Below are 25,416 nucleotides of genomic sequence, written 5' to 3' on the forward strand. Positions count from 1 at the left end.
CACCTCTTTCCCGCCGCAGTCACTAGAGAAAATAAACATTTTCCTGACGCCTTTCTAGAGTCTGGGCCAAACCATCCCGGGGGAGGGGCGTTTCTAGCGGGTTGTTGTTTTTTTTCTTTTTTAGGTCCAGGGCGGGGATAAAGTTTGCAAAAAGCGACTCTCCTCTCTCTCCATATTTCCCTTCACCCGGCCGAAGGATTGGAGCGAATTGTGAGTTTTTAGCGCACCATGTGGCGGGGGCTTTGAGAATAAGCACGCGGGCCGCCAGCGCTCGCTCGCTCGCCCGCCTCTTTCCGGAGCCCTGGGCGAGCGGAGCGCCCTGCGTGTCTGCATGTCTGTGTGAGGGGTGGGGGGGAAGGGAAACCAGCGCAGGCGCAACGCCCGCCCGTCTGCTCGCCTGCTTGCAGCCGGGGCTCCTTCGCTCAGTGCAGTTGATGGCAGTGCCGGCGCGCGCCGGGAGCGCAACGCCCCGGGGACCGGAGCCCAAGATGTGCAGGCAGAGCAGAGGTAGCGGCTGCAGCAGCTCCGGAGCGCGAAAGAGGGACGGGGACCGGCAGTGTCGTCCATCGCTCGTGGCAAGTCTGCTCTCCTGACTTGCCTGCCGTCCTCCCCCCCTCCCGGCGCTCCCCCAAAGAATGTCAGCCAAGTCTAAGGGGACCACCTCCTCCTCCTCCGCCACCTCCTCGTCCGTGTCCTCTCCAGCCGAAGGGGTGCCGCCAGCTTCCAAAGCCAAGGTGAAGGAACAGATCAAGATAATCGTGGACGATTTGGAATTAGTCCTGGGGGACCTGAAGGACGTGGCCAAGGAGCTCAAGGAGGTGAGAGAACCGCCAGCTGGGTGGCGTGGCTAGGGAAAGAAGCCATCCTCTGGTCTGGATCGCCCGGGCTAAGCCCGGTTCTCCTGCCCCGCTTCCCGCAGCCCGGACTGCCTCAACTCCTGGGGAACTGTGGCCGAAGCGGCGGCGGCAGGAGTGGACCGTACTGCGCCAGACTTGTTACACTTTCGAGTCTTGCCTGGCCGCTAGAAATCAACTAGTGTCTCTCTCTTTGGGAGCGGGGTGGGGGTGGGGGGGGGGGTGTACAAGCCCGCCCCGCCCCTGCCTTTGGCTTTGGCTTTTCGCGGGTTGGCGAGCGGAGGGTGCTCGCTTGGCTTCCTCTCAAACTGGCTCTTGATTTCGAGGCTCCGGAGAGGATGGGATGGAGACGCGGCGGCGCAGTCTTTTGGCTTTCTTGGGGATGACTAAGAGCAGAGAAAGGAGTACCTCCTCCGAGTTCGGGGGGGTGGGCTTGAGACTGGCGGGGCGGGGGAGCACTGGATGCGTTCCCCATTGCTACCCACTCGTGAGTTGCGGGGGGGGGGGAGCGGACGACAAAACGGCAGCAGCGAGAGTTATTATTTCCCATCTCTTCATGTAAAGCCATGTGTGGGCATTTCTCTCTCTTCTTTTTTGCCTTTCCCACCCGGTAACTTGGGTGTTAGGTTTAGTCACTGCGATTCTCTGGCTACGGAGACACTTCCTTTCCTGACAGCCGGCAACGCCGCCACTGAATGCCTTGGCTTCTTTTCCGAGGATGGTTACTTAATTTCACTTCTTTCTGTTGGGGATGTTTTTTTAAGAGGTCGGGGGAGGTCGCGGCTTTGAGCCGGACAAACTTATTAGATTTCCTGTCTTTAGCAGAGAAGGGATATTGCTAGAGGCAGGGTTAGGATAAAGCAAGTAATCTAAATCTGAGGGATTATGCTGAATTTAGGTGGGCCTGCTTGGATGCCAGATTCCATTCTTAGGACCCAAATTATGTTGTGTGGGCATGTTTCTTAGATTTCTGACAGAAAACAGCAAAGGCAATCTGCCTGCAAAGATTTATAAATAAGAATAAAATTCCTCAATTCCCAGTCAAAGTCCATTCCACAACTACTCACTTTAAAAACATATCCATACTTTGTCCTCCAGCTTTCCTTATTTCCCCCCCCCCCCAAACTTCAGGCTGTGGAGTGTTCCATATGATATAGTAGAATTTGGCACTGCACTCTTGAGTCATTTTTAAATGACTTTTTCCAGCTTTTGGACCTCTTGTCCTGCTGTGATGGTTAATAGGTTGTGATAGATTATGGAGTTCAATAGAAGCATGAAAAGTAGTAGATCTAGTTATGTATAGCAACTGATACTTTTTTCAAATTACTGTATATTCAAATATATGTAAGTCTATTTGGATATAGTTAAAAGATATCAGCAAATTTATTTTTATTTATCCAAACTTGTACATGCTGATCTGATTAATGCTATGAGAAATGATAAATACCTATATTCCCTTTCACCTTGTTTAATATTATGTTCTTAATGTTTAAGATTCTGGAATTGTTAACTGAATTGGGTAGGACTAAATGACAAGAAGGAATTAGAATCAGTTGCAGACATAACTTAAGGCTTCATTAGGAAAGATCTATAATTTGTCTCAGGAATTAAGTCCCACTTAGCTCATGGTGTAGTCTGATACCCAACTACTCAAATATAAAGCTCCTTGAATTAAATACTACACATCTTTGCCTAGGTAAGCAGATGGATGATATATAGCATCAAGAAAGGTTTTTTAAATAATTAAATATATAGAGATTCACTCACTGTAAATGTACGGGGGAGTGGCAGTTGGAAATGTATAAATATCATTTCATACTTCAAAAATGAAATCAGAAATGAAAATGGAAAATCTGAATTGTAAAGTTGAATCACAGAATAAATGTTATATATCTGCTGGTCTTAGATGTCTTGGGAACCAATGTAATATAACCTTTAGCCAGGCAAATGTCAACTCCTTTAGTTTAATTGCAAAGAGAATTACAGTGGAGATGTTCTGTAGTAGCAAACACTACAGTTCAAATAATGCAACTTATCTCTCCTTCTCAGAGCTTCTGTATTTCTTTCAGTTATTTCGTTTTGATTGGTTATTTTGTTTTATTTTGCTGATTAAACTGGTAGACAAATGTTTGGATTTTGTGTTGGATATTGAGGGCAAGCTTGTACGTACTTTTTATAACCTTTTATATTATATTATACAAGTTATTTTCTCTGTTTTCTAATTTGTAAGTGATCTTTTCTCTAAGAGATTTTAGATACAGTTTTTAATTTGAAGAACTCTGAATGATGCATATAACTTTTATATGTTAACCCTTCCTTCACCCTGTTGGATATTTCTCACTAATTTTGCCAGAATGTATATACATTTTAGCATCTGGCAACCAACTCTTGTTTTCTATCACCTTAATGTGTTTTATGGTTTCAAAGGGCTTCTTTCTAGAAACTATGCAGGATTTCTGTAAGTGGAAGTCACATGACATTTATTATGACTTGGATCTTTTATCATTGGTTGATTCACTAGATCCAGTTGCAATAAATATTGCCTTCAGTGCTTGCTGCCAGAAACTGTTTGCCTCTAACTATGATGGTTTTCATGGAAAACATATAAGAGAAATATAAAGCTTGAAATTATAATATTATGCATCTAAAACAATATGTAATCATGTAATGATTATTGCAGGGAAATGTAAGACCATATTCATTATCATATAAGTTCTGCCTTGTCTTAGACACACAAGATTTATTTGAAATTGCAGAATGCCTAGATAGTTCAATAACTTATGTTGCAAAGCTTGTTGAATGTTAAGCAAACAGTGAAAAAATGCAGACTTAATATTAGCTTCTGTACTCATATGGTGTATTTCATTGTTCTTTTGAGGAATCCAGTCATGCAAATGGTATATCTGAATGGCTTCCCATCCAGTCATCGGAGACAGTGCTTAGTTCAATAACTTTTAATATGTAATATGCCTTTATATCATACCTCCAAACTACCTTGGGTTTTAAACTAATGAAAACAATTTCTAAAAATACGTTGGTCTTGTGTCTTTTAAGTACAAAAGTATACAGGTAGTCCTTGACTTACAACAGTTCACTTAGTGACTGTTTCAAGTTACAATGCCACTGAAAAAGTGACTTATGTCCATTTTTCAGACTTATAACTTTGCAGCATCCCCATAGTCATGGGATTTACATTCCAATGCTTGACAACTGATTCACATTTATGACAGTGGCAGTGTCCCTGAGTCATGTGATCCCATTTTGTGACCACCTTGGCAAGCAAAGTCAGTCTGGGGAAACCAAATTCACTTAACAACTGGGTTACTAATTTAACAAGTGCAGTGGTTCACTTAACAAATGTGGCAAGAAAAGTCGTAAAATGGGGCAAAACTCACTTAACAAATTTCTCATTTAGCAACATAATTTTTGGTCTCAATTCTGGTTGTAAGTCAATGACTACTTATAGTTGAGCATATTGGAAATGAGGACCCAGATTGTTGTGGGCAATATGCTGACTCTGTAAACTACTAACCGAGGGCTGTAAAGCACTATGAAGTGGTATATAAATCTAAGTGCTATTGCCATTCACTCAATCAGGGAGAATATGGTTGCTCCAAGGAAGGAGTACAGGCTGGTTAACTTAATAGCTGTTTAATAAAGCTGATAGAAAGTTATAACCATATAGAAGGGTAACTTTTGCTGAAAGTAAACAAAGGTAAATCCTATCTCTCAAAATATTTTGAAAATATCAACAACTTATGGAAAAGGTGACTCAGTAGAACATTGTTTACATAGCTTTCCAAAGGATTGTGATTCTCATGACATATATCTGAACAAATTTATTAGTCACGGGATCAAAATTAGAAATCTGTAACTGGTAAAAGAACAGAAATGAAGAATAGGAATTTAGGAATCATTGTGGAGTAAATAGATTAAATATACTATTCCCCTAAGAAACTAAATTGGAATTGGTGTGACTAGGAATTGGTCTGAAGTGAGGAGTTATGATTTGGGCATGGCTGCAGGGGTGAAAGTCAGCAGGTTCGGACAAGTTCTGGAGAACCGGTAGCGGAAATTTTGAGTAGTTCAGAGAACCATTAAATAGCACCGCTGGCTGGCCCCGGAGTGGGAAGGGAATGGGGATTTTGCAGTATCCTTCCCCTGCCACATCCACCTGCCACAGAACCGGTAGTAAAAAAATTGAATTTCACCACTGCATGGTTGTTAATGACATCAAATGATTAGTAGGGTGACTACAACAGTGAAGGAAAACAGAGTTATAAATCTTGCTAAAGTAGGGAGTTAGCATTTATAGAAGCAATTGCATTTTTAAAGAAATAGTAGATTGTTAAAACAAAATGAAATCCTAACTTTGTATTTATGACTCTGATGGTGATTGACTAGAAAACAGATCTCAGATGGATGGTTTGATGAAACTATTAATTCAAAATGTAGGAGCTAGGAAAATTTTCTAATTGCATAGCTGTATATTCTTTTCAATAATGCAGCATAATATCTCTCAGTACCAGGAAATCATACATGTGAGATCTTCTTTAATTCATGTTCCGATTGTAGAGTTCCAGTAGACATCTGTTTGAGAACAGAAAGATAGACTAAATAGGCTATGATATAATACAGCATTTTATATTTTTAAATGTCTAATTAAAAAAGAGCTTTTACCTGTAAATAATAATAAAACATTCTTAATTATATACAGAGGCATAGCTCTAAGGCAATGAGCATAAAAATATACTTTATACTGAGAATGGTGTTCATCTGGATAATTGCTATCCATTGTTCTTTCCGTTTTGCAGTGAAAATAATGCAGTCATGTTTGGTCCAATGGAACTAGAAACTTTTAAAAAAGAGGAGTATAGTTATCACCCTATCTTTTTAAGCAAGCAGCTTTAAGAGCAGCATTGTGAATCTTATACACATATGTATACTGAGTACAAATGAATGAACACTTCTATATCCTCCTTAGATGAAATTTCTATCAATGATGTATCTTTCTTAGCAGTCTTTAATATTTTCTTTTAAATAGTGGATTAGGTTCAGACTTAGATATATTTCACACTGCAATCAATGTGCTTTTATTTAGTAACTTTTCACTTAAGTTTAATTGGTGTCAATAAATCCACTTTAATTATGTCTACAGTGTATTTCATTCTGTTGGGCCCTAAATATCCTTATAGTTTCTTGTATTTGTTTTGCATTATAATGATGGAAATGTATGTAAATGGGAATATGATTTAATACAGCACCAGGCACTGAAGCTAAATACAGTGCATTTATACTAAATAAGTGCAGTGTGCTTGATTTATTGCTTAAATTAGCTTTCCTTTCTTTTTTTTAAAATGGAAGCAGCATTCAGCAGGTATACAGGTAATCCTTGAGTTACAGCATTAATGGTGCTTGTCCATTAATGACCCCCGCCCTCATCCCTGCTCTCCCCAGTGCATTTGTTAAACCAATGCATGGGTTGTTATGTGTGCATGGGTGCCTCAGGGATGATTCTGTAGGGCCTAATGCAGATACATGCCTTGAGTCTCCCAAAACCTCCCCCACCCCCTTACATACCACATGCTTCATTTGCTACCCATTGGGGTCTCCACAGGCACTTGGCCTCCTCCTCTGCCCTCACAATCACTCATTTACCTTGTGAAGATCTGGAGAACTCAGGAGATAGGAAAGAGAAGGCGTTCAGGCTTCTCTTGCTGAGATGCATGGGAGAATTCCACAAGAAGCATCTTTTTCAATCCAGCCACCCATGCAGCATAGCAACGAAGTGGCTGAGCAGCATGATTGGGGAAAGTCCCGTGCTTTGCAAAGAAAAGTTTAATTCACCAGCAAAGCAGCCCTTTCCCTTCATTGCAGGCACAACTCTGTGTTTTGAAATCTGAGCTAGCTCTGGGCAGAGCATCCCTCCCGCCTCCCCAAAATACTTCTGAGTTTTGAAATCTGAAAAAGCTCTCCAAGACGGGGAGGGGAAACAGGTTGTCCCCCTCTCTACCTCTGAAGTACTGTACTTTTGGACCCGTAAGCACCTGCTTCAGTCGGACAAAGCAGAAATAAATAGGTGAGTTTGCTGCAGCGTCTCTGCAGTCGGTCATAAGGGCAAATGACTGGGTGAGTTCCGTAGAATTCATAAGTTTGAAATAGGGTTGTATGTTGGTTTTGAAGAGTCTGTTGTAACTTTGAATAGTTGTTAAATCAACCTGTCGTACCTCGAGGACTTTAGTGGACCAAGCAAAACTTTTGTTACAAATTGAATGAACTGTTGGGGTGTTTTATGAGAGGATGAAGCTGATGGGAATAGACTGTCTACAGTATCATTGCTGCAGAGTAAAAGAGTAAGAGGGAAAAAATATTATGTGGGTAGGCCCTAGGAAAAGAAAGAATGACATGGGTAATTTAGAAAGACCTGGGTGAATAATTCAAGAAATAACAAAGCTAAAGACTGAGAGCCTAGGGACTAGATGGCTGAGGGAAGTGGCAGAATTGTGAAGTGAGTTAATAGTTATCCAAGAAATAAGAATGTAAAAAAATAGCTGGGAGAAAGGAAATTTTTGAAGATTGAAAGACAAGGAATTGAGGCAAGGAGAGCCCAGTGAAAAGGCCTTGCTTTTCAAATATATTTGTGAACAAATTTTAGACTGAATTGATCTGAAAATGAGATCAAGATTGGCACTAGCCTTAACAACAACAACAACAACAACAACAACAATAATACATTAAACTCAGTCACCTCAACATTCAAAAATATATCACAAATACTATTGACTGGTGTTAATGGTTGATACAGGTTGTGCCAGCGTCCTAGGTATTAAATAATTTGGTTGATACCTAGAATGCTGGCAGCAACCCATATCAACTATTAACACCAGTCAATGGTATTTGTGATACATTTTTGAATGTTCAGTTGTCTGAGTTTCATGTTTAATGAATAACAACAACAACAACAACCAGATGAAGTTGGACAATTTGGAGAGAAAAACAAGGAAGCTTATGACAATGAATCGTGCTTTGCACCCTAAAAGTGATGTTGACGGATTATATCTACCAAGAGCAGAGGACGGTTGAGGTCTCCTAAAAGTAAAGCACACTGTGGAAGAAGAAAGACACAGCCTGAATGATTACATCCAGAAAAGTGAAGTACCAATGATTAAGGAAGTAAATAAAGGAGGCCTTTTGAAGACAACTAAGTCAAAAGCTGAATATAAGAAAGAAGTAATTAATAAGTGGGTGCAGCAAAATTTCACAAACTGACTACCTACAACACCATGACCACATTGCTGAGATCGTTCACTGGAAATTGTGCCAAAAGTTTGGATTTGAGTACAGCAGAAACCACTGGGAACATCAGGTTCAGAAGGTTTTAGAGAATGAGAAAGTCAAGATCTTGTGGGACTTCAGAATTCAGACTGACAGGCACTTGGCCCACCACACCTGACATAACAATAGTTGAAAAGAAAAAAGTATGGTTCATTGACATTGCAATACCTGGAGATGCACGAATTGAAGATAAACAGCAAGAAAAAATCACAAAGTACCGGGACTTGCAAATTGAAGTTGAGCAACTGTGGAAAAAGAAACCATGTGTTGTCCCAATTGTAATTGGAGCTCTTGGAACAATACCTAAAGGGCTACCTCGCTATCTGGAAATTCTAAATCTATCATACTTGAAAATCCTGATTTTACAAAAAACCACCCTACTTGGAACAGCTTATATCCTCCAACATTACCTTAATAGTTCCTAGGTCCTTGGTTAGGACTCGAGCTGTTGAGCTACTAACCAGCCCCAAACGCTGTGAATCTCACCAAAGATTAACATAACAACAACAGCAGCAGCAGCAGCAGCAGCAGCAGCAGCAGCAGCAGCAGCAGCAACAACAACAATTCAGTAGCACAAATGATCCATTGGAATTTGTGCAAAAATTATAATATTAAAACAGCAACAAACTGGTGGGAACATCAGCCTGAAAAAGTCACCGAAAATCAGATGGTCAAGATCTTGTGGGATTTCCGTATACAAACGGACAAAATACTGGCGCATAATACACCAGACATCACACTGGTTGAGAAAAATAAGGTCACAATCATAGACATTGCAATACCAGGTGATAGCAGGGTTGCCGAGAAGGAACATGAAAAAACGACTATGGCACAAACCAGCAGTGGTAATTCCAGTGGTAATTGGCACACTGGGTGCTATTCCAAAAGCACTGGAATTACATTTAAAAGAGTTAAAAATTGACAAAATCACCATCAGTCAAATGCAAAAAGCCGCACTGCTTGGATCTGCACGCATATTACGAAAATACGTTATGATGTCCTAGGCCCCTGGGTGGGGCCCAACTAGTAACCAATGTCAAATCTGGCAAAACAACTGGCCGCTGTGATACAATTGTATAATAATAATAATAATAATAATAATAATAATAATAATAATAATAATAATAATAATAATAATAATAATAATAATAATAATAATAATCACCTCTTCTCTTCATCATCGCAATGATCCCACTATCAGTAATCTTAAAAAAAATGAAATTAGGCTACCAAACAGCCAAAGAAGCTGAAAAAATTTCACATTTACTATATATGGATGATTTGAAACTCTATGGAAAGTCAGAAATAGAAATCCAATCATTGACAAACACAGTCCGAGTATTCAGCACCGCTATTTCAATGCAGTTTGGCATGGAAAAATGCGCCACTGTATCCATAAAAAGGGGCAAAATCACTGCATGTGAGGGAATTGAAATGCCCAATGGCCAATTAATTAAATGCAAAGAAAATGAAGCCTACAAATACTTAGGCATTCTGCAGTTGGATAACATCAAGCATGGAGAAGTAAAAACTATTGTCAGGCGAGAGTACACCAACAGAGTTAGGAAAATTTTAAAATCTAAATTGAATGGTGGAAATACAATCAAGGCCATAAATACCTGGGCAATACCAGTTATAAGATACACAGCTGGTATAGTTAACTGGACACAAGCTGATTTGGACCTTTTGGACCGAAAAACCAGGAAACTAATGACAATGCACTACAGTTTACATCCACGTGGTGATACTGATAGAATATACCTGCCCCGAAAATCAGGTGGCAGAGGATTATTACAAGTGAAGCAAACAGTTGAAGAAGAAAAACATGCACTGGCTGATTATTTAAAAGAAAATCAAGAACATCTATTAATCGAAGTAAAGAACAAAAATCTACTGAAGGCCCAACAGACGAAACAAGAATACAGAAAAGATGTGATAAAATCAAGAATGGAGAGTTGGCAGAACAAAGCACTGCATGGTCAATTTCTGGAAAAAATAAAAGATAAAGTGGACAGTGAACAAACTTGGTTATGGTTAACAACAGGTACATTAAAGAAAGAAACAGAGTCACTAATCCTGGCTGCGCAAGAACAAGCTATCCGCACAAATGCCATTAAGGCCAAAATCGAAAAATCCTCTGATGATGCCAAATGCAGACTTTGCAAAGAAGCTGATGAAACTGTTGATCACATACTCAGCTGCTGTAAAAAAATCGCGCAGACTGATTATAAATTGCGGCACAATTCAGTAGCACAAATGATCCATTGGAATTTGTGCAAAAATTATAATATCAAAACAGCAAAAAACTGGTGGGAACATCAGCCTGAAAAAGTCACCGAAAATCAGATGGTCAAGATCTTGTGGGATTTCCGTATACAAACGGACAAAATACTGGCACATAATACACCAGACATCACACTGGTTGAGAAAAATAAGGTCACAATCATAGACATCGCAATACCAGGTGATAGCAGGGTCGCCGAGAAGGAACATGAAAAAATCGCGAAATACCAGGATTTAAAAATCGAAATTCAACGACTATGGCACAAACCAGCAGTGGTAATTCCAGTGGTAATTGGCACACTGGGTGCTATTCCAAAAGCACTGGAATTACATTTAAAACAGTTAAAAATTGACAAAATCACCATCAGTCAAATGCAAAAAGCCGCACTGCTTGGATCTGCACGCATATTACGAAAATACGTTACGACGTCCTAGGCCCCTGGGTGGGGCCCGACTAGTAACCAATGCCAAATCCGGTGAAACAACTGGCCGCTGTGATACAATTGTGTAATAATAATAATAATAATAATAATAATAATAATAATAATAATAATAATAATAATAATAATAATAATAATAATAATAATAATAATCACGGTTGTAGAGGGCCGAAGTGTACAGTTTATTGATATCGCTGTTCCTGGAGATGCCAGAGTCAAAGAAAAAGAACTAGAAAAAATAATGAAATATCGCAACCTGGCCATTGAAACTACACGGCTATGGATGAAGCATGTAACAGTGATACCTATTGTCATTGGGGCACTTGGCACCATGTCCAAGAATTTTACAAGACACATCAACAAATTGCAGCTTCCTGCAATAACACCAGAGGAAGTGCAAAAAATTGCACTACTTGGAACATCTTATATTTTAAGAAGGTACTTGGTTGATACCTAGGATGCTGGCAGCAAACCGTATCAACCATTAGCATCAGTCACTGGTATTTGTAATGCATTTTTGAATGTTCAGTTGGCTGAGTTTCATGTTTAATGAATAAAGTATATAATAATAATAATGGCCTTATATTACTACTCTCTGGCATGGTGGAAGGGGAAAGTTTAGGGAGCTTTTCCACTCTTCATACCATTATTTTTTCTTCTGTTTTACCTTTGGATCATGAGAGCTGGCTTCAGTAGGACAAAGCTCTTAATAACCACTTGTATCAAAGAAATGATAACTCCAGCTGGAAGGTCCTCAGTATAAATGTAGCCAGCGGTCCCAAAAATGTTCTTCTAAAATAGGCTTTTTTAATGGATACAGTGACAACAGTTAGGATTATCTTTTGAAGGTCTTGAATCTGTGTCTAGAGGTTCAACTCCTAGCCACAGCTGCCTAGTCTTTTTCCAGGAAAAGTCAAGTTGTTATGGGGCACAACTGGAAAACAGTACAGCCCTTTGTTGTGCTTCTTTCTTTTATATAAGATAGATGTCTCATGTGGGCCACAGTGAGAAATTTTGGATTCCCATATAGTAAGAACTGAGATATCCTAAGAGTATAGATTCTCAACATTATAGATCTATGAATGTTACCAAAAATCAAAACCTAAATATCTTTTAAAGAAATATATTCATTGATTTAAATCTTAGTCTAATATCCTGAAGCTCCGATTCTTACTTGCTGGCTCCACCTTGAGTCACATTGTACCACCAGCTCTACGAAGGCAGGAAGCCTTAGTGAAGGAGTACAACCAAATTATGAGAAACCCACTTATACCTATGCACACTGATCTTCCTCATCTATCAATTGGCAGGTTTAAATCCAGGAAGCCCTCTCTGGCACTAACTCAACAGCTGTCTTAACAAATGTTCACAGTTTGCACATGATTCTTCTTTGGAAATATTGGGAAGCTACAGCTGGTAGAAAACATAGTTGCTTGAGCAATAACAGGTTTCCTTGTTATGCCTTGGTGACCTCACTGCTTCAACAGTTGCATTGACTGTCAGTTGTCTTCTGAGTTTAATTCAAGGTGTTGACTGTTAGCTTTAAGCCATATCTGTTTCTGTAACTGGTTTTCTGAGGGACTGTCTTCGGATTAGTTTTGTCCATCCTATCAGATCAAACTTCCTCTTAAGTTTGACTCTCTAAGAATGCCCTCTCAAAGGACCGAGAAATAGGATGTTGTAATCACTGCATCGTACTTTGGAATTACCTTTATATGACTAGATAGTCTATCTCTTCCTTCTGAATATCAGAATAGAGGTTGATATGATACTTTAATCATGTTCAGGAGAAAGACATACTTTCAATATGGGAATGCATTCACTGGCTTTTTTTATGACACTATTTTTATTGTTGTTATTATTTTCAGTATCTTTATTGTTCTTATGTATTTCCCCCTGAAACATGATTTTAAGCTGCAGGGAACCTTTGGGAATCAATGGCATATATACATTGTAAATATATAAACAAATAAATACATGATGTACAAAAACAGGACAATAGTGTGGCCCTAACTTATATTATCACCTTCCGTTTGCATTTTTTGTTCCACTTTCAAATATTAAATATCAGTAATACCAGAAACATATTTCTTATATTTGATTATGGGCAATTCTGAGTCTTCTAGCTATTACAATAATTAGCTTCATGGAGAATGCCAGATGAAAAATCATAATGTAAATCCTTACAAGACATTCCTTTTAATAAAATTAAGCCTTCATTAGAATTCAATATATTTCCACACACACACATGCACACAAACACACAATGTATATATACATAAACATATATAAAATCAATAAATTACCTACAATACTTTTCTTCAACATAAGTTCATTAATTTTAAGTATTCATATAAACTGGAAACATAAAAAATATGCCTAATAAATAATTTTGGATGAAGTAAATTGATGCTATTCCTGATAAATCTTTAGTAAAATTTTTGCAAAGAACTTTGGAAAGTAAATAGTTTACAAAAAAAAAAATTACCATTGCCTATGTGGGAGAATTTAATCACGGAGTCATTTCCTGCACATTCAGTTAACAACTTTGTCACCTTGTTTTAGATGGCTTGTCTCACTTTATTTCTGTTATCAGAAAATGGCTGTTAAACATATATTGGGAAAAAAATAACTGTGACAATCAATTAAAAATGTGAAATCTTAATTACCTCAACCTCATTATCTATTGAAACTACACCAACCATTGGTGTAGATTAAGGGTCTCGCAGCCCACAGTCTGGATGTGTTATGCACTGGCCACACCCATGCCCGGTTTAGCGAAGAAGGAAAAAGTCATGATATATCACGTGACGATGCAAGTTTTACACCCCTGGTGTAGATGATGGGAAACTGTGTATTATAACCAGTACAGCAAAAACGAAATATGTTGCACTATAATATATTGTACAATACAAATGGAAGAGGGCTGACATATGCTTCATTGAAAAAGTATTATAGCCATCAACTACTCTATTAAAACCTTAAATGACAGAGGTGAATTTTTATCACTGAACAAATATTTCCATAGAAATTGGGAGATGTTCTTGCTACTCAGGGGATGCAAAACTTTTGGGTCAGCAAAGCACTTCTCAAAGCTTTTAGTCAGATTATCTTCTAGAAATATTGGCATGGCTGCCTTGAGGGCTTTTACAGGTTGTTCCTCCGTGGATGTTTGTGTATTCATGCATAGTATGTACCCTCTTCTTTGCTACAGTTTCAGTGAAGCATTGATTGGTAAGCCGGCCACCTGGACAAGATATAATTGATCTTCCATAGGGTGAGGCTGGCTCAATGCTTCAAGAATAACTGCTTCAGCACTTGTAACTAATACCTGGGCAATCACTTTCTGACCAGCTCCATCATAAATGACACATCAACTGATGATGGTCAGTTCATAAGCATCATCTTTGTTATTTTAAATATTCTTAAATATTTACTCTAAATATCTTTAATTTTAAAATAGGACCAACAAAAGACACACACAGAGACACAAAAAGAAAATAGAAAAGAAAAATCCTTCAACAGTGAATTCTGATTGTTACTGGGAAGATACAAAAACTGATGAAGCTGTTTCCTGTTGGGATGACTGGCTTGGAAAAAGTAATTCAGCTTGGATATTTTCAAATTCTGGTCTATTTTAGAAAATACCTTTCTACATTGTTAGGTTTATAGAAAGTGTGTGTGTGTGTGTGTGCATGCCTATACTGTGTATATATACACACACTATGTGTGCTCATGTCTATACTGTGTGTGTATACACACATACACACACACAGATGTATACATATCTTTATTATCAAACAAAGATCAAATGAAAATTTGTGAAAGTCTGAGAGAGTTAATCCTATTCAAGACATCATGTTAAATAATCTGCGACCTCATATATCCTCTTCTATTAGCTGTATAATTTATAGTGTCACCTAAGGTTTTATCCGTGTGTAATCTGCAAGAGATTTAGATCTTTTCTGCTAGAGGAATTAGATATGAGAAACCATGTAAATTTAGGTTCAAAGGACTGCTAACTCTGAACTGAAATGTTCAGTGAAATGTTTTGCTAGCTCAGCCTTTAGCAGCATCAAGGTTTGGCTTTGTTAGTTCAAACTTCGTAATATGCTATTTGAATTGTCAAGGAACTTGGCAAACTGCCTAAATCAATATTTAGGATTAAATAGATTTAAGAATGTTCTTCAAACTTTTGTGACAGTGTAACAATTCTATGTACCGTAATAATATCCAGATGGTTTTATCTAATACATGTAAATGTTACTGACCACAGCAAATTTTTGAACAATCCCAGTTATGAATTGAGGTGTATTTTCTTAATGAATATTACATCTCAAATCCAATGAATTGTATCTCAGAAAATGGTTTTATATGTGAGCTATTGTACAGTGAGGCTGAATAGCCAAGTCTGGGTTATAGTATCATGTGAGAATAGTAAAAGGAATTTGATATAAGAGTAACAGCACCAACTTGGATGATATTAGAAGGAAAAAGAAGAATTAGAGTCTAGTTCTATATAATGGTACTAATATTTTATATTTTTAAATTATAATTAATATCTGCTGGATTTATATTGAACTTAACTGAATGCTATCTACTATACTAGGGATTACATTATTGTCTGCTACAATTTCTGGAGGTTACTATTGATCTCATGTTCAGTACATGCCTTTTTCTAAATGTCATTATAACAGCTGGGTATGTGGAGCATTAAAATTGAAAGACTTGTTCCAATCCACAACAGTTCTATTTATATTAAAGATTTTATTGATACTACATATAGTAGCACATTAAATACATAAGTGCAAGAAAATCTGCATTGTAATTGAAAAGCTGAGCGAATATTTACTTTTTAAAATTCCATGCTGAGTTTCTCAGAGAAATTAAGGCAATATAGATGTTTTCCCATGTTTTCATACTTGCAATAATTCTGTTGAAATCATTTACTATAGGTCACCCAGGGAACTTTACAGTTAAACAAATATTCAAATTAATATTCTGTTCACAAGACCATACTTATAGTAGTAATAATAATAATAGCAATAATTCATCCATCCATATTGATGAGAAATACCAAATTTTGCAACAACATGCTTCTTACCATACTTATTAATAATATACAGCAGTTCCACTTGCTGGTTCTCCATTATGAAAAACAGCATCCACAGAATTCATGCAACAGAATTCAGGAGTCTCTGCACATCTGTTTCTCATAAGTAGTTGGCAGACCTGAATTACATACAAAGAAAATTATGTTGTTTTACAAAGTTTCTTCAAACAGAGAACATTGATTTGCTTTTATTTGTGTTCTGTGCCACCAGAAAAATCCATACATGCCTATCACAATATTCTTTTTGATGGTAAATAATATTATATAAAACAGAAAAAATAGTAACTTTTGAGCAAAAAAAATCAAAGATAAGAGAAAGAAATTTAACTATGTCTGCTTTGTTTTAAAACCATTTACCTCTTCATAACTTTCTGTCTTTGAAAACTTGATTTCACTATGTCCACACATTAATCTCTCTCTCCCTCCCCCTCCCCCTTCTCTCTCTCACACACAGAGAGAACAAGTAAGTATGGAAAAGAAGAAAAAATGGAAATGATCTCACACATATCAGGAAAACATAGGATGGTAATTTAGCATTGTCATCTTACCGAGTTATGTTCAATTCTATTCAAGTAAAACAGGATGTATTCCCTGATAGTTAAATTACTTTAGCCTAATATCTATTTTCAACTTTTCTACAAGTTTGAGAATAGTATCTATTGCAGGGGTGTGAAACTCGATTTCATTGAGGGCTGCATCAGAATTGTGTTTGACCTCGAGAGCCCATGCTGTGAGTGGCTGGACTGGGCATGGCCAGTATGATGTCACTCATATCAGTGGGGTGGACGCCTATGGTGGCCCAAGTGTTCTGCCAGAAAAAAACGGGTTCCCAAGCTCCATTTTCAGCTGGGATGGTCTCCTGCAACTCTCTGCCAGTAAAAACAAAGCTCAGGAGGGTTGAATGTCAGTTTACCAGTAGAATTCTTTCTCTTCAGGCGCGGCTTGTCTTGATGAATTCCAGCCACACCATTTCTAAGGCTCACCAATCTTCGCAGCCGTCCTGCAGAGCTGCAACAATGAAGTCTGTCACCCTTGCTGGCCCGGGGACCCGACAGAGCTCCCAATGCCCCATAGGCAGGAGAGAAGCCCCAAGGAATATCCCACTCCGAAATGAGCTGGAGATCTGGTCTTGGAAGGCAGCAGCTCGAGCAATTTGAAATTTAGAGTAGTCAATTAACCAAATTAAATCAATTAGCAATAATCAATTCATACTAATATTTCCTCTAGGGAACCAAAAAAACAACAACCAGTGTTTGGACCAAAGACTGAGAGAAAACTGGGAACCAATGAGGAAAGGTGGTGCATTAAAGAAATTTCCCTCATTCTTTTTCACTGGCACAAGCACCATGGACCGGTCCTTCACTATTTCCAGGGCAGCCGTGTGGGCCAGATCTTGTCACCCCTGAGCTATTGAGTTAAGAAAATTTTGATATTTGGCAAAAATGCAAAATTATACCATGTATATTTCTGTCAGTTGAATAATGTGACTTTGTTAAACTGTGTTTCAAATATATCAGAATAGAAATCTGTGTTTAGGAGAAAATGAATAAATCAATATGTTTGCTGTTGAAATATTTTGTTAGTTTATTGTAGACAGCTTCAGGAAGAGAAAGAAAGACAAGTAATATCACAATTCAGACATTTTGCAGTCTTTTTAACAGTGATGTTTTCCATCTGAATTTTCCGATAAGATCATGGCTAGCATGCATTTTTATTTGATAATTCCATTACATTGTATCACATGAAAATATTATTATGGGTATAAGGTATCTGCTAGAACATATTTTATTTGCTTAACTTTTAATAAACAAATAAATGAGTGTTAGTGTTTTATCAAAGGGAAACAGACCAGATAGGTGTTGCCAGTGATAAGCAGAAAACTATCCGAATAAAGATTATTATATTGTAAGAAAAATAGCGGTTAGTGTGCATAATTGTTTTGGCTTCATTCAAATTTGTCTATACCAACAATTTATTTAATTGATTGCCTGCCATTAAACTTGCAATTTTTGTGCATCACTGAATCTATTTGTGCTTCAAACCTGCCACCTTTTGATTGACTTACTGAATAATTTTGCATATCTTAAAACTATTGACAATTCTTATTTAATAAACATGCAAAATATTTTTAACATTGTGGAAAATAGTAAAAAATGGATTCTCTGTGCATAAAAAATTAGTGGATGTGGAGCTTATTCTCCTTCTTAGCAGCTTTAATTCCTGTTGCAACACTGGTGTTTTCAAGGAGCAGTAAACATGAACATTGTTAGCTTAATTATACTGTCTAAGGCAGTGGTGCCACACTCACATCGTCACAGTAGCTTCACATAATGTATCAGAAACTTTCCCCCCCTTTGCTAAACTGGGCATGGGCGTGGCCAGCACATGACGCATTCTGCCCATGGACCAGGAGTTTGACAGCCCTGGTCTTTGCTATGTCAAATTTTTCAACTTTCAAGTTCCAAACATTAGGGGTGCTCAAAAGTTATGCCTTAGGGATTGTAAATATATTTTGGTTACTTTCATATAATTTAGATGTGCTTAGTAAGCAACTACATAAACATCATAGATTTTTAACATTCTGTTTGTTTCATTTGATGTAGTCTTTACATGCAGAGGGCCTAATCACAGTCCATAGCAATTGGTCAAAGTAGAAGTGGCATTCTGTTTATACATGTGCTACTAGGACAGGCCCCACAACCCCTGGGATGCGGCCCAATACTGGGCTGAAGCCCATTCAGAACTGGGCTGTGCAAGTAATAGGTGAGCGTGCACACATAGTTCAATTTGCGAGATAGACAGGCATTCTCACACACAGCAAATACCCACCACTCACACAAATGGAACTGTGCATGCACCTGCCACTCAAACAGAAGCATTCCTCCCCCTAAAAGGTTAGGAGCCACAGACCTATGGTGCCCTGAACAATGAATAGTGAAGCAGTGTTTATAAGTACAAAGGAAATGAGATTAAAAAGTATAGTATAGAATAGATTCAGGCAAAGCTTCACATCTAGCTATGAGAGTTAGTAGGATGTGGCCTGAAATTAGAAAATAAGGGTGACAGAGCAAATCCTTAACTCTCTATCTACACATTTTTTTAATCTAACCAATATAAAAGCCAGCAGACATGTTAAAACAGTTTAAAAACAAGTCAAGATCCCAATAACAATTTTTATATATGCAAAAAAAAGTTGCATATACAAAAAAATAATTGGGATATACAAAATGAAGTTTGGCCTATTATACTTTGCATAAAGGATTGCTTTTTTCCAAACTGAATAAAACATAGTTTTTCTGGTATGCCCCTCTCATCTGTTATATGTTAATTTCCCCATTGCAATAGTTTTTTGAGGGGACGATCCAAGATGGCAAGCATTACACCCATTTTCTGTGTGCTCCCAAAATTCTTTTTTTAATTTTACCCTTATTTTACCTTTTGCATAATGAATATTTTAGTGTGTGAAATTAGGCATTTTATAGACACTGAAAATGAGACATCAAAGTATGAAACACTTAATATGTCATACATTTCCAAGGCATTCTATGCAATGCCAAATGGCAAACTGGCAAAATATAAAACACTCCCTCTAAAAAGGCATTCTAGTTTTTCTTGTTGCAAGAAGTAGGTTAATAGTTTTTTTTCTCTTGGTTTTTGTTTTTCAGTAATAAAGTCATGTACTTTATTTTGAATTTCTTTCATTTTCTTATATGACTTTTCAATAAAGGCTTAGATTTAGGTTTAGGTTTAAGGGTAGGATTAGGGTTAGGATTAGAATCCTAACCTTAACCCCAACCATAACTTTAAGTCTTTTCATAACTCTCTTTTAATAGTTTGTTTAAATAGATCTTGTCATTCTGCATAATGCCTCAATATTATATATAGTAGGACATGTTGCACCAATTCATCTTAACACTGATGATTTTTTTAATTTTTAAATACTTTGTGGAAGAAGCAAAATAATGGGGAAAATAAAGTGACATAGAATCAATTCCAGAACAACTGTCACTTGAAAGCCAAAAATTTCCAACTATTTAACTACAAAAATGGATTTATTTGTAATTATTAATGGTAATATATGTGTGAGTTGACTGGGTGTGCTGGAGTGGGATTCACAAATATTACAACAATTTTACATAATTTTTCAAACCAGAAATTTAATGATGGAACCTCTAGATTGTTCCAATATTGTCTTAAAGATAGCTTTGTTGGAACTACCATGAATTGATTAGTTGTCTTATTTTTTAATACTTTGAGTTATGCCACTAAATAATGACAGTAAACATATTTAAGGACTTTAACTGTGATTTCATTTACATATTCTATTGCTCTTTCTAATTACTTACGACATAATCTTTGTACAACTTTACAGAACCACCACACATGCCTGTAGTTGCCCCTTATTTTGCAACTCTTTCAGCATTTCAGCTCTTTGTTGGGAAGATTGTTGAGAAAGTGGTGGCCTCTCAGCTCCGGCGGTCCTTGGAGGAAACCGATTATCTAGATTCCTTTCAGTCTGGATTCAGGCCTGGTTACAGCACAGAAACTGCTTTGGTCGCACTGACCGATGATCTCTGGAGAGCCAGAGACGGGCCACGTCTCCGTCCTAGTGCTCCTTGACCTCTCAGCGGCCTTCGATATCATTGACCATGATATCCTTCTGCGACGGTTGCGAGAGGTGGGAGTGGGAGGCACCGTTCTTCGGTGGTTCTCCTCCTACCTCTCGGACAGGTCGCAGTCGGTGTTGGTTGGAGGGCAGAGGTCGACCCCTAGGCCCCTTAAGTATGGGGTGCCACAGGGTTCGGTCCTGTCTCCCCTCCTGTTTAACATCTACATGAAGCCACTGGGAGAGATCATTCGGCGGCACAGGATAAAATATCATCAGTATGCAGAGGATACACAGTTGTATCTGTCCGCCCCATGCCAGCTCAGTGAAGCGGTTGACGGGATGTGTCAGTGCCTGGAGGCTGTCAGGATCTGGATGGGAGTTAACAAACTTGCTCTCAATCCTGACAAGACCGAGTGGCTTGTGTTTTTCCCTCCCAATAATTGGCCATGTATTCCAACTCTCAGGCTGGGGGGTGAAATTATACGCCCCTCAGACAGGGTTCGCAATTTGGGAGTAATCCTGGACCCACAGCTGACTTTAGATCACCATTTGTTGGCTGTGTCCAGGGGGGCATTTGCCCAGGTCCGCCTGGTGCACCAATTGCGTCCCTACCTGAACCGGGAGGCACTCACAACAGTCACTAATGCCCTTGTGACCTCAAGACTGGACTACTGCAATGCGCTCTACATGGGGCAGCCCTTGAAGAGTGTTCAGAGACTTCAGCTTGTCCAGAATGCAGCCGCGCGAGCGATTGTGGGTGCGCCTCGGTACACCCACGTTACACCTATCCTCCGCGAGCTGCACTGGCTGCTTATTGGTCTCCGGATATGCTTCAAGGTGCTAGTCATCACTTATAAAGCCCTACATGGTATTGGACCTGGGAACTTGAGAGACCGCCTCCTGCCGATTACCCCCCAAGGACCCATTAGATCCCTCAGACTAGACCTCCTCTGAATTCCATCTGCCGGCCAATGCCGGCTGTCAACTACCTGGAGGAGGGCCTTCTCTGTGGCTGCTCCGGTCCTCTGGAATGATCTCCCCATGGAGATTCGGACCCTCACCACCCTCCAGGCTTTCCATAAAGCCGTTAAGACCTGGCTGTTCCAGCAGGCCTGGGGCTGCTGAGTTCCATCCCCGCTCGAACTGGCGTACTTGTTGAGTCCTTTTAAATTGGTTTTGTATTGTTGTTTGTCTTGTTTTTCTTTCCTTTGTAATGTTTCCCTTCCCTTTCGGTTTTGTTAGCTTCCCTGAGTCCCTCGGGAATAGGGCGGCATACAAGTTGAAAAAACCAAACCAAACCCAAACCAAACCATTTATTGGAATATTTTCTAGTATTTCTACCTATTTATAAACAGCAGAATACTGTCTAGGCTACAGGTGTTAAACTCATGGTGTCAGGTTGCCGTCACATGATGTTTTGTGATTTTTTTTTACCTTTGCGGAGTTGGGGTGGGCGTGGACTGCGTGTGATGCATCCTGCCCACAGGCCACCAATTTGACATCCCTGATCTAGGCTATTAAGGAATTTCCCCTGATTTTTGCTGATATTGATGATAACCTAGGATTCTTCCAAAGTGCAGCTGATGGTTTGTCAGAAATAATATGACTTGTGTCCGATTCCTATACTTCTTTGAGAGATGTTTGTTAAACTTCAGCAAGTTTTAATAAAATATATTTTGGTTTTTAGAGATTTAGAGGACTTTGAAGTACCATAAGATTTTCAAAGATTGTTAATGGTCACAGTACTACTATCTTACACATTATTTTCATAACCAAAAGTCTCATTTTAATAAGTTGAAATCAATTAAGATTGATACATATCAGTTTCTGCTTTAAAATATATTCTGCAATTCTTTTATCATTTATAAAATAATCCTTTAACCTAAATAGATTTTGACCCCTCTCTACTCATTTGTTTGGAAAATGTTCATCACCCATAATTAACATTAATAGGCAAGGAAATGGAACTAATTTTTCCCAAATACTTTCAAATCTTCAGAGAACACTTAAGGTTTTAATATCTGTCACTTTCAAAAAGATAATAATTCTGTTTTTTGATTTGTCTGTCTCCATTTCTGTTCAATTCCTCTATGTGTAGATGGTCTAAGTTGAAATTATATAAAATATAAATATTTGGGAAGTCCTATCCCCATTTGGGTGATTTTAAAAATAATAGGTTTTTTATTATTTTCAATCGAAGATATTTTGTAACTAATGTGACCACTTTGGAAATACTGATAATTTTGGGCCAGTTTATTTCCACAAAAAGATCATTTACTAGATTTTTAAAAAATTGCTTTTAGTAAAATATTATATTTTATTTATTTATATATTTTATGATATTTATATGCTACCCATTTCTCTGTCAAGCAAATCTGGAATTAATTTAGCATACTAAATATGAATGTTGGAATACTAATTCCTAGGTATCTTATTGACTTACTGAAGATAGATTTTCATGTTGCATTGCTTCTTAATTTCTTTATGAATCTTAGAACCTATATCTGGTTAAAAACTTGCTAGTTTTTAACAGTTGTTAATTCCTTGAATTAATAATTAACAATTATTTTGCTGGGTAAAACCAGTAGTGGAAATTTTGAGTAGTTCGGAGAACTGGTAAATACCACATCTGACTGGTCCTGCCCACATCTATTCTCTGCCAAGTCCCAGCTGAGACCGGAGGAAATGGGAATTTTGTGGTAACCTTCCCTTGGAGTGAGGAAGGAATGGAGATTTTACAGTATCCTTCCCCTATCATGACCACCAAGCCACACTATGCCCACCAAGCCATGCCCACAGAACTGGTAGTAAAAAATTTTGAATGCCACCCTATCCGCTCCCTGTCCCCTACTTCTGCCATTTTCCCCATGGCCAATGGTGGCCCGTCCCTGTCAATGTGGCTTCCTGCTCTGTAGATAATTTGTACAGGTGACAATGTTGCAAAGGGTATCTCTGTCTTGTCCCTCTATTGATGTGGAATGTTTCTGACTCAACATTTTTAGCATTTACACTATTATAGTTTAAAGATAAATGCAAAATTTATGATCTAAATTATATTTATTTAACTTTTTTTTAACTAGGAAAGACTATTCTAATTGAATAAAAGGTTTGTATTATACATTGGGAGGAAAAACAGAGATGACCTGTATTTTTTGGTTGTATTTAATAAAAGTTAACACTTTTCTAAAATATCTAATTAGCCGTATCCCGTCTAAGTTAATACATTCTTTTATTAATCATTGGGTCTCAATGATTAATTTAAATCTTAATTTAGTAATGAGATTGTTCTGTAATTAGGTGTCTCTGTTGGATATCTGTTTGGTTTTAGTGTGGGCATAATTTTTTAATTCTGCCATATATCAACTCTTTGACATCTTTAAGATTAAAAAAGGATAATAGTTTCCCTGTCAGACATGTCTGACTCTAGGATAGGGTGCTCACCTCTGTTTCTTGGCTGAGGGAACCAGCATTGCCCAAATTTCCATGGTCATGTGGCCAGCATGGCTATATACAAAACAGTGCATGGAATGTTGTTACCTTCCCAAGATAGTGGTACCTATTAATCTATTCACAATTGCATGCTTTCAAACTGCTAGGTGGGCAGGAGCTGGGGCAAGGAATGAAAGCTTACCCTATTGCATGGAGCTTGGGTCTCAAACCCGAGCTGTTGGCTGTCCAGCAGACAAGTTCATTCTTTAAGATTAGCAATATATAATTTACATAAACAAAGAATTAATGTTTGTCTTTAAACATTATATACAAAGAACCAGAGAATCAGATCCTAGTGAATTTATTAACCTTCAAGTTGTTTATGAGATTGGATATTTCTGATGGGTAGATATCTCAATTCAGTGACCTCCTCTGATCTAAGGAAATAGAAGTTAGTGTTATATCCTTAAGACAGTGTCCTTAAGATATATTCTTAACAGAGCCAGTTTGGTCTAGGTAGGTAAGGCACCAGTCAAGAAATCTGGAGATTTTGAATCCTTAGACATGAAAGAAAGCTGGGTGATTTTGGGCCAGTCACTCTTTCTCAACATAGCCCATCCACAAGGTTTGTAATTGTGAGGAAAATAGGAAGAGGAAGGATTATTATGAATTATTTATAAAAATAATACATGTGGAATAATAATAATACATAAAAAGGTAATCTATTTCTTTTGATTCTGAGTTATATGATTTATTCAGTGCTAATAATAGGATCTCATAATGTATTTACTTTCTTTAATGTTGTAAATGGTTTGCTCTTATTTAATAATAGAACACATTTTTACTTCTTCATAGTTTCTTTCCAGCACTGAAAAGAACCTAATCTGGAATATTTATTGTCATATTCATAGTATCTTTGATTTGTGTGTAACATTGTCTAAATCTACTAGTTTTATTTATTTTTTCATTTTGATAGCTTCAATTTCCCCTCATGTTTAGACTGTTGATGCTTCTGCTCTTCACATTTCTGATTGAGGACACATACATTGAAATATCCAATTGATACAGGAGTCCTAATTGCAGCCTAAATTTACTTCATTGTCACTTTTCTGGAAAAAGCAAGCTTGCATTTGGTAATTCCAATTTTTTAAAAAAATTTCCAAGTTACATCATTTGATTTATACAGGGCTTGAACACAGTATTACTTACTTGGTTTAAAATGTAGCTGTGATGATAACCATGTACATTATTCCTAGATTATGAAAAATGGATCTTCCTTTAGTTTCATGGGCTACAAGTTTGCTCATAAACCTAACAATGAATTTAAAAGCTCAAAATGGCCTGGAATCAGAA

The 25,416-nt window shown here is 37.9% G+C and overlaps 1 protein-coding gene across 1 annotated transcript in view; it reads left to right on the forward strand.

The window, feature by feature from the left end:
* The first annotated feature begins 385 nt into the window (after positions 1-385).
* PRR16 (proline rich 16) overlaps positions 386-25,416 on the forward strand; it is a 111,831-nt gene continuing 86,800 nt past the window's right edge. The window contains exon 1 of the mRNA XM_014059404.2: positions 386-818. Coding sequence (XP_013914879.2) covers positions 636-818 — 183 coding nt within the window. The 5' untranslated portion in view covers positions 386-635. The remainder of the gene's footprint in view (positions 819-25,416) is intronic.

The sequence above is a fragment of the Thamnophis sirtalis genome, unplaced genomic scaffold (genome assembly GCF_051295495.1).
Source record: "Thamnophis sirtalis isolate CommonGarterSnake01/CBP01778 unplaced genomic scaffold, rThaSir2_p1.2 scaffold_5, whole genome shotgun sequence".
Classification (NCBI taxonomy): domain Eukaryota; kingdom Metazoa; phylum Chordata; class Lepidosauria; order Squamata; family Natricidae; genus Thamnophis; species Thamnophis sirtalis.